Source organism: Terrapene carolina, unplaced genomic scaffold, assembly GCF_002925995.2.
Source record: "Terrapene carolina triunguis isolate 2854851 unplaced genomic scaffold, T_m_triunguis-2.0 Scaffold53, whole genome shotgun sequence".
In the NCBI taxonomy this organism is placed as follows: domain Eukaryota; kingdom Metazoa; phylum Chordata; order Testudines; family Emydidae; genus Terrapene; species Terrapene triunguis.
The window spans coordinates 9147179-9156913 of NW_020664404.1; the positions used below are offsets into that span (position 1 = coordinate 9147179).

Sequence of the window (9735 nt, forward strand, 5' to 3'; positions counted from 1 at the left end):
GCCGCCCTTGGCTCCAGGCGTTGGAGGCGAAGGAAGCGGGGGGCGTTTCAGGGACTGATGGTGGCAGAGGGAACTTCCAATAGGTGGATACTTCAAAACCAGCCCTGCATGGAAGCCCTTCCCATCCTGCAGCTAGTCAGTGAAATGAGTTTGGTGGGGCTCAGGCCAGTTCCCACTCATTCTTGTTCGTATTACCGTAGTGCCTAGGAGCCCCCGTCATGGATCAGTACCCCACTGGGCTATGTGCTGCACAAACAGACCAAAAAGCCAGTCCCTGCCCCAAGGAGTTCACAGTCAAAGCAGGCTTTGTCGTCCCCCGCGGTCAATCTCATCAGAGCAAGCGCCACTCTGGGAATCAGACACACCTCGCATGTCCCTTCTCGTCCCAGGAACTCAAGGACCTTACAGGCAGTGGGCTCAGCCACCCAGCCCCTCCGAGGAGGTAGCTGAGTACTGCTGTCCTCTAGCTCTCACAGCAAGTCCCTGACAGAGATGGGAACGGGACCCTGGTGTCCTAACTCCTAGACTGGTCGTCTCTTCCCTGCAACCCCCCATGCTTGAGATGAGTATGCTGCCTTGGTGGGGGGCCTCGCACACATTCCAAGGCCACTGTGCTTCTGGAAAACAGACACAGCTGCTGTTCTATCCCCAGCACGGCCTGCATACCCCATCTCCCTCCTAATCTCTGTCCCTGGTGCACTCAGCACTGGCTGCATGCCTCTCTCCTGCCCCACGCTTTCCCTCCATCTCTTTCCTTCCCCCCCATCTCTCCTTCTCACTCACCTTGGTCTTCCTGCCTTGTGTCCCTCCCTTTCCTGCTCCCCCTTTCCTGCCCAGAACAAAACCATCCTCATTCTTTGTCTTTGGGCTGGGATTCCCGCTCACAGGTGTCCCTTGGCTCTGGGTGTAAGGCAGGTGCGTGCCCCTGCCAAGCCAGGCAGTGTGTGAATGTATGGGGTGAGGGCAGCCCTGTGCTGTGTGGCTGGTTGGATGCAGGGGAGGCAGAGTGCATTTCATCTGGAGTCCCTACATCAGTGTTAAAAGGAGGAGTCCTCAATAAACTGTTGGCAAGACATGATTGGGTGTGTTGATTTATGGGGGGATAGAGTGGGGGGTTTGGGGGAGGCTGACCTTGTTGCGGGCTAGGCAGTGCTGATACTCCCACCTGCCCTTTATCGAGTACAGATGTCAGTGGCAGGGGCCTAAGCAGGAAAGCAGGATGCTGCTGCCCTTTCCCTACCTCTGAGCTCCTTAACTTCACCAAGGAAGCTCTGGCCTGGCTGTTGTGAGATGGCAGGCGTGAGGGTTTGGGGGATGCTGCTAGCCCCTGGTTCTCCCACTTTCTGGGGGGAGTGATGCCAATGCTGTCCCTGGCATGATGGCTGCAGCAAGGGGGACACGGTGGTGGGCCGGGGGAGCCCATGGGTTTTCAGACCCACTCCCACCCCCCAAGAACCCCAGCTGGGGAGCCCCAGGAAAAGGAGGGCAGGTCTAGAAGGGCGAGGAAGAGCTCTCGGATTTGAGTGCAGAGTGATTGATGCTCCTGCAGACCCTGCCTGAGGCTGACGCTACCCCCTGTAACCTGGCTACCCCCACCCCATGGAGCAATGCCCCAGGAGCAGCTGGCACTGCCCTGCCCCCCTGCCAATGCCCCAGGAGCAGTTGGCACCGCCCTGTTACCCCCTCCCCGTAGAGGGGCCCCAGGGTCACTGGGGTGTCGGGGGTGACCATGCGCCCCGGGGTCCGGGGGACCACGCATCCCTATGGAGGCCCCTGGAATACTGCAACTCTTTTGGGCACGCGGCCCCTTTAAGGAGTAGCTCCTCCTCCCGGCCGTGGGCAGCCTGAATGAAAGCGATCCCGCCCAATGGAAGGTGAGCCTGGTATCTCGGCTGGCCAATGGGAGCTGAAAGCTGCCAGCCTCTTCCGGAGTGGGAGCTGAAACTGCCGGAGAAAAACGAGTAAGTTTGGGGGGTCCTGATCCCGCCCCCGCAGCTCCCGGGGGCCCCTCCCTCTGCCTCCCCGGCTTTAGTCCCCCCCATCTCCTAGGGGGCTTCTCCCTCTGCCCCCTAGGTCCCAGCGCCCCCCAAGCCAACCCAGTTCCCAGGGGGCCCCCCCTCCATGTCCACCCAGTTCCCGAGGGGCCCCTCCCTCTGCCTCCAGGCTTTAGTCCCCCCTGCCCCCAGGTCCTAGCCTCCCCCTCATACCCCCTCAGCTCCTAGGGGGCTTCTCCCTCTGCCCCCCTCTCAATGCCCACCCAGCTCCCAGGGAGCCCCTCTCTCTGCCCCCCAGGTCCCAACTTCCCAGTTCTCAGGGTGTCCTCCTCCCCCATGCCACACTCTGATCCCCCTCCCCTGCTCTCAGGGGCTCCCCCTTTTTCTTGCTCACCCCAAAGAGAAGTGTCAGTGCAGAAAGTTGGGGATATTTTGGGATCAAACCTTCCACTATCACCACCGACCCCAGCTATCTCCATTGTGCTGGAGAGTTTGCATTTTAACTTCACTGCTGCCCTCCCCCAATAACCCACCTTCTCTGGGACTGGGGAGGAGCACTTGAATATTTGGGTGTGGGAAGAGACCTGCCTTTCTGGAGCCCCCATGTCACTGCCCCCCACTCCTGCATCCTGCTATCTGTACCCCTCTGGTCCCCCAGCCCCCCTTTCTGGGGCTCTCAGGTCACCATGCTCCCCTGCCACCACAACCCTCTGGTGCCCTCCTGTTGCTGCGCCTTGTGCCGCTGACCCGTTGTGGGGTTTGGTGTGTTGCAGCCATGGCCTGTGGCGCTCTGGCGGAGGAGCTGGATGCCGTGCTGAGCGGGAGAGGTTGGGAGGTGCAGGAGAGGTACGACTTTGCCCCTGTGCCTGCGCACCCTGTCAGAGTGCGGAAGACCGCCTGCTACATCGTCTTGGCTGTCCTGCTCAATGACCAGGTGAGGGGTCCCCTGTAGCACTGGCTGGGGGAATCAGAGTGACTGCTGGGGGGTTTCCTATGGTGCCCATCACCGTGGCATCCAGTCACTGCAGGGTGAGCATCCACAATCCAGAAAGTGCTGAGCACTCACGCTCTGAACATCAGGCTCCTTCAAGCCATCTTAGTTTGGGTCCCCAGAATGACTGGTCACTCTTTAAAATCTTGACCTGTGCTTTAAAATTAATTAGCACTTGTATGACCCTCTTAACAGCTTTGTTTCAAAGCACTTTTACAAAAGTGGGGGAACGTATTTTCTCCATGTATCAGAGGGGTAGCCGTGCTAGTCTGGATCTGTAAAAGCAGCGAAGAGTCCTGTGGCACCTTATAGACTAACAGACGTATTGGAACATGAGCTTTTGTGGGTGAATACCCACTTCGTCGGATGCAAGCTCATGCTCCAATACGTCTGTTAGTCTATAAGGTGCCACAGGACTCTTTGCTGTTTTCTCCATGTTACCTTTGGGGGAAACTGAGTCACGCGGAGACAAGAGGTGACTTGCCGAACGTCACAGTGGGTCAGTTGCAGACCGTGGAATGAGACCCAGCTTCCTTACATGTGCTACTAATAACACAGTTAGCTTATTAAAACAAACCTCCTTTAACAACCAAAGTAGGTCTACACTAGAAACTTTTGCTGGCATAGCAACATCAGCTAGAGGTGTAATATTTTTTTTTTTGCCAGGGTGGATTGATTTAAATCAGTCAGCAGGAAACCTCGATTTAAAGGATAGATTTTAATCTGGTTTTGCATATGTATGTTTTAGTTACTTTCCTAACAAAAGGATGATTCTCATTGGTTGGTAATGATGAAAACGCTGATTTGCAACTAAATGCAATATTTAAGTAAACTTGGTTGTTCTTGCTAACCAGGGAATAACATATTTAAACAGTTTTATAGATTAACATACATTTATTTAAATTATTAGTTTTTACATTTTTTGTATTTAGAAAATGGTGAATGATGTGGTGTTTCTTATACGGTAGAACCTCCGAGTTACAAACACCTCAGGAATGGAAATGTTTGTAACTCTGAACAAACCGTTATGTTTGCTCTTTCAAAGGTTTACAACTGAACATTGACTTAATACAGCTTTGAAACTTTACTATGCTGAAGAGAAAAAAAAGCTGCTTTTAACCATCTTAATTTAAGGAAACTGTTTCTGTGCTTTTTTCATTTACTTTGTCAAATCCTTTTTAAAAATTTCTCTTTATTTTTTTAGTAATTTACGTTTAACACCGTACTGTACTGTATTGGCCTTTTTTTAACCCTTCTGCTGCTGATTGCGTACTTCAAGTTCCAAATGAGGTGTGTAGTTGACCAGTCAGTTCATAACTCTGACGTTCTACTGTACTAGAAAGTATTTCTCAACAACTGGTCCATGAACCGGCGCCGGTCCCTGAGATCTCCCTGACACAGTTTAGAGAGGCAGCAAGCCGGTCCCTGGCATCAAAAAGGTTGAGAAACACTGTCCTAGATGATTTAATTTTGTTACTTGTGATTTGTGTCAAGCTCTATTTGGATGGAAATTGGAATTCAAGTAAAAATGCACAAAAAGGCATTTTATAATTGTTTTTTGTTAGTTAAATAAAACTTCCTTAAATGAGTTGGGAACGGGAACAGGAAAAAAAGTTTATCAAAACATGTTTTGTATTTCAAACCAACTGGTTTATGAAACAAAGGAAATATCTGTTAGTAAACTGAAGTAATTTTTTTCTGGTCCCATGTCCTTCAAAACTTGTAGCTCTCATCTTTACGCCTAGCTTTTATTCGTAGATTAGAAGGGGGAAGACAAGTTTTCATACTTCTACCACTCCTGGCTGGTTTCTTAGCTTTGACTGAACTAATTGAAATGAAGTAAATATTCACTCTGTACCTGCTGTGGTCAACGATTTACTTTAAATAAAATAAGGCTACACTGCAAAAGGCTGTCAAAAGCTGGGTTAGCACTTCAGCAAACTCTGGTTGCAGGTGCTTAGCCAGTGACTTCCACTGTTTCAGTGGTTTGACTTTATTTTAAACCATGGCAGCAAACATGTAATACCTAATATAGTTTGTAATTTAATGTAAATGATTTTAGTAGAGCATTGTAAGATTAGGCCTTTATCAGAGGCTATCATCATTTCAAATTTTTCTTTTTAATTATAAACCTATTTTAAAATTTAATGTTTAAATTAAAATCTCATTTAAATAAAACTTATGATTTTTATTTTATTTTTCTAATGAATTTTTATTCACCTTGTTTTTTTGCAGCATTTCTCTGCTGGCAAAAGCCCGAGTGTAAATGCAGTTATACTGGCAAAAAAAGTACTTTTGCCAGTAGAGCTTCTTTTGCTGACAGCAAAAGCATAAACTATACCAGCAAAAACACTTTTGCCGGTATAATCTGCATCTCCACTAGGGGGATTTTCTGCCATAGCTCTACTGGCAAAACCTAATGTCTTCTTCCCTGCTTCTAAGGCCCTGAAGTGCATACCATTGGTGCTATGCAAACAATGGACTCCGTTTCTAGCCATTCTAGTTGTCATGAGTTAGTCCAAAGGGTTTGGTGGCAGATGTTCTGTAGGGGAAAGTATCTGTGTGTTTAAAAACTGTTTTCGTTGTCATTTTAAAAAAAACAAAGGAATGTTTTGGTTGGGTTTATCTTCTTTTTTCAAAGCCTAAGGGCTGGGTTGGCCAATGTCCTTTTGAGCACAGAAAAGGGTAGGCTGAAGAGCAGAAAAAGCTGGATGGTGGGATCTCTCTGGCTGTGGAGTACTATTCCGAAGGAAGGGGTAGCAGTCATATTGCCTGGGCCATTTTAAATACACAGTAGTGAATGGTGTGGATGAATTCGGTGGTTCCTAACTGATCTCACTTTAGGGCGGACACCTCTTAGGTTCCCATGGAAACTGGTGGGACCCACATCTCTTGGGACACTGAAAACTGAACTGGAGAATTGGCCTGTAGGGAAGAGTCTTGTGGAAGCCCTACATTTTGTTGTAGCTGTGATTTTGTGGCCCCCATGCAGCGGGGTGATCCAAATGGGGCTGGTCCCTGCCCATTGGGATGGCTCCATGTTGTGTGACCTGGGATTTTTTCCCCCTCTCTCCCAGAACGAGGTGCTGATGATGCAGGAGGCCAAGCACGAGTGCTATGGGACGTGGTACCTGCCTGCCGGGAGGATGGAGCCCAACGAGACCATCCTGGAGGCCATGAAGAGGGAGGTGAAGGAGGAGACAGGGCTGGAGTGCGAGCCCCTCACTCTGCTGGCAGTGGAAGAGAGAGGCCCCATCTGGATTCGCTTTGTCTTCCTTGCTCGGCCAACTGGTGCTTCCCCCTTACTCCTACTTCCCGTCCAGTGGGACTTGGGGACTAAAATGTGTGGGGATTGCAGCGGACACTGCAGGCAGCAAGCTCAGCCCTGGGCATGGGGCAAGAGACAAAGAAGCCTCCTGGGTTTCCCCCTGGAGCTAGCCAAAGGAGGAGTGTCTGTGTGGGGCTTGTCCAGCTTGCTGGCTCCAGTTCTGAGCAGAAAGAAAAGGGAAGGTGCCCAGAGGACCTGCCCTTCCTACTGCACCCCGGCATCTTGTGCTGGGCTTGCACCATAACTTCTCACTGAGCCCAAACTGCTTTTGGTGCAGGAGGGGTTAGAACTGAGCGGGGGGGCTGCAGGTCAGAAGGGTGCTGTGTTTGGGGAGCTGCAGCTCATGTGGCTGCACTGGCAGAGCTGTGGTGGTAGCGTGCACGACAGGGTCCTTGCCACTAGCCTGTGCATCCACTCCATCCTTTCACAAGCACTCCCAGCCGTGTTAGCTGTAGAAGGGGAGGTGTCCATGTTTCCCAGCTCTGGCCATGGTGCTACTGCCTATTGTAGGGATGATCAAGGGAAAACCAAGGATCTTTTATACCCCCAAATCCTCATTCCTCCCCTGGAAAAGAGCCCCAGCTGCCTCCTTAACTGCTTGATTCCTCCCTCCCTCTCCTCTAGCACCCAGTGATCTGCAGAAATGTAACATCCCCGCCAACCCCTTCCGTGCCCCAAGCTCTGCTGCCCAGGCCGCTCTGAGTGCAAGGGGCTCAGCCCATTGCAACACAGACACACTCTTTTTTTCTGCCTAGGCGGGACCTTGAAGGCGCCCCAGGATGCAGATGCTGAATCCCTCCAAGCCAGGTGGTGGGACAGAGAATCTCCTGCCCTTCCTCTGCGAGCCCGGGACATCCTGCCCCTTATGGACCTTGCTGTGCGATATCGAGACAGCCCGTCCCACCCAATGACCTTGCCGGAGGAGATGCCCTGTGCCTTGATCTGCCAGAGGCTCCTGGCTACGTTCACCAATGGTGCCGGTGACTTGTGGGTGCTGCTGAGTGCTGTAGGGCCCCCGCACCTGCCGGTGTCTGCCCGCACCACCTCCCCCTGCAAAATCCAAAACAGCATCCAGGCGGCAGCGTGCAGGCTGCTGAAGGAATGCTGCCTGCTACCCCAAGTGACTGTCCGGGCCCACGGGGTCCTGGGGCTGCAGCACCTGGGCAAGAATGCAGGGAAATCTGACGGCGTTTGCTTCAACGTGTTGCTGACGGTTACGCAGGGTGGCCAGAGCACCCAGGAGACGCCACCAGAGCTGCACGGTGAGAGCTTCCAGTGGTGGAAGATCGAGGAGAGCAACTTGAGAAGTAGAATCTTCCAGCGGCTCAGCTCATCATCTGTTGTTCCAATTCACAGCTACTGACACAGGTAAGCAGTTCTGGCTAAGCCCCACTCTAAGGCTTATCTGGTCCCCCCTTCGCTGATGGGGAAACTGGGACTGGCTGGCCTAAGTCCACAAAGCAAATTGGTGGCAAAGCTTAGAATAGAACCCAGGAGTCCTGCTCCCAGTCCTGGGTTCATTTACTGGGACCTGATTGGTGGCCTCTTTCACTGACTTACTAGGGTGATGGGTGTCAGTAGCAAACCCTATAATAATTCCAGGTGAGCCCTTGCGAAAGCCTGTTGGGCTACACCGTTACCATGGATGGAGAGGGTGTCATGGTGCCAGGTGAGCTGATGATTAAATATTGCCCTCTCGCTCTTCTCCCACAAGGTCCCATTGAAGCTTGGATTCAGAGACCTCTCCCTGGGCATGGGACACGCTCCATCCCGTTACATCCATTGGCTGTCCCCATGCAGCCATCCCGAGGATGATGCATGGCTTCCCCGCAGGGCACGTCCTACCCAGCCGCTGCCACCCGCAGACCCATTTCCCCTGCACGGTTATGGAAGGGTGAGTGGAACCCCCTCACTACATCCAGCTAAGGGGGGCACGCAGCACCACGATGGGGGGGTGACTTTTCGGGACTTGACCTGAAGTGGCCTTTGGGCAGACTGCAGCTCCTAAAGCTGAAGTTCCAGCGTCCGGGGCTCTTCCCTTCCATGGTACCACATGTCCCCGACGCGGGACGCAGAGAGCCAGCCAAGGCAGCTTGTTTACAGCTGGAGCTTGGAAATAAAAAGGGCCATTTCTCTGTAGTGTTGAATGTTGTTCCTTGCTGGGATTAAAGCAGGGCTCTGTTTGGAAGCATAATGCAAAGTTTTAGACATTGCAAATGTGATGTGGAGAATGAGTCAGTCAGGCCCGCTGGGCTCGGTTGGAAGGCAGCAGCGCATTCCTGTTTCTTTTGCTCCCTGCTCTGGGGACGGGGCTAAGAACATGGTGCCCTCCCATGCAAAGTACTTTCCGTACAGCCAAGCCTCATACCCCAGGAAGGCTGATAGCATTCCCATGTTATGGTTGGGGAAACTAAGGCACAAAGAAGGAAGTGACTTGCTTAAACTCTCACAGCTGGTCAGTGGCAGAGCTGGGAATACAACTCAGGAGTTCCACCTCTTGGTCCTGGGTGGATTTGCTCTGACCTGGATGGAGCCTGAAGTTTGCTGGACGCTGTAGAGCTTTTAGCTTCACAGCTGGGCAAGCTGCTCTCATTTTTGTATAGGGAACCAGAGGCCTCCCTCTGCAGCATGGCCTGAAAGGGGGTTGTTGGACTGTCATGTTTCACGTGAAATAAGCTATTGGCGGTGGGAGTAGCCCAGTGCAGGAGCAAATGTTCCAGCAGCTCTCTGGTCAGCGTGAGGTTTTGCTCAGAACCATAACGTACATGTCTTTGTAAATCATGCACCCATCTCTAGAGGAGCTCTCATGCCACAGGGGACGGCAGGTTCTGCTGGTCTCACAAACATGCCTTGAAAGCCACGGCCCTGGTTTCACTTACTGCCTGAGCCCTGGTGAGACACTGAGAACCACACTCTGCCTAGCAACATAGGAGTGGTTAGCTTTCTTGTCCCAAACTCCCCTTCAGCCGCAGAAAGCACAGGGCCTATCAGCTGCCTTGACAGTTCCACAGGGGAGAGAGAGAGATACTGACTGATCATGCCCCAGCCAGCGCCTGTGATCCATGTGCTACTAGGCCATGCGTTTCTCTGCCATTGCAGTGGGGATCCTTCCTCCTTTTCCACGGTATGCCAGAGCAGGCTCCAGAATAGAGCCGGGCAAATCGATTGGTTCAGTTCACTCTGACAAATTGTTTCAGGTTGAACCAAAAATGAAAATTTGGAAATAAAACCAATGGGAGCCGGATGAAATTTTTTTATTTTTGAGCATTTATCATTTTAATTGTTAAATTGTAAAAATTAATGGAAATTTCAAAATGAAAAGTTGTTTCAAATCAAAATGTTTTAAAATTCCCCCCAAATTTGAAAGTTTTTTTTCAACTGAAGCAATTTGGTGAAAACACACATTCACTGACTCTGCATTC

At 51.4% G+C, this 9735-nt stretch overlaps 1 protein-coding gene across 1 annotated transcript; it reads left to right on the top strand.

Annotated features, from left to right (window-relative positions):
- Positions 1–1865: 1865 nt before the first annotated feature.
- NUDT18 (nudix hydrolase 18) lies at positions 1866–9570 on the top strand. The gene is made up of 5 exons (XM_024217698.3): positions 1866–1961; positions 2768–2928; positions 6063–6276; positions 7069–7681; positions 8028–9570. Exons 2-4 carry the CDS (start codon positions 2770–2772, stop codon positions 7674–7676), a joined length of 981 nt encoding a protein of 326 aa, XP_024073466.1. The 5' UTR covers positions 1866–1961; positions 2768–2769; the 3' UTR covers positions 7677–7681; positions 8028–9570.
- Positions 9571–9735: the final 165 nt, after the last annotated feature.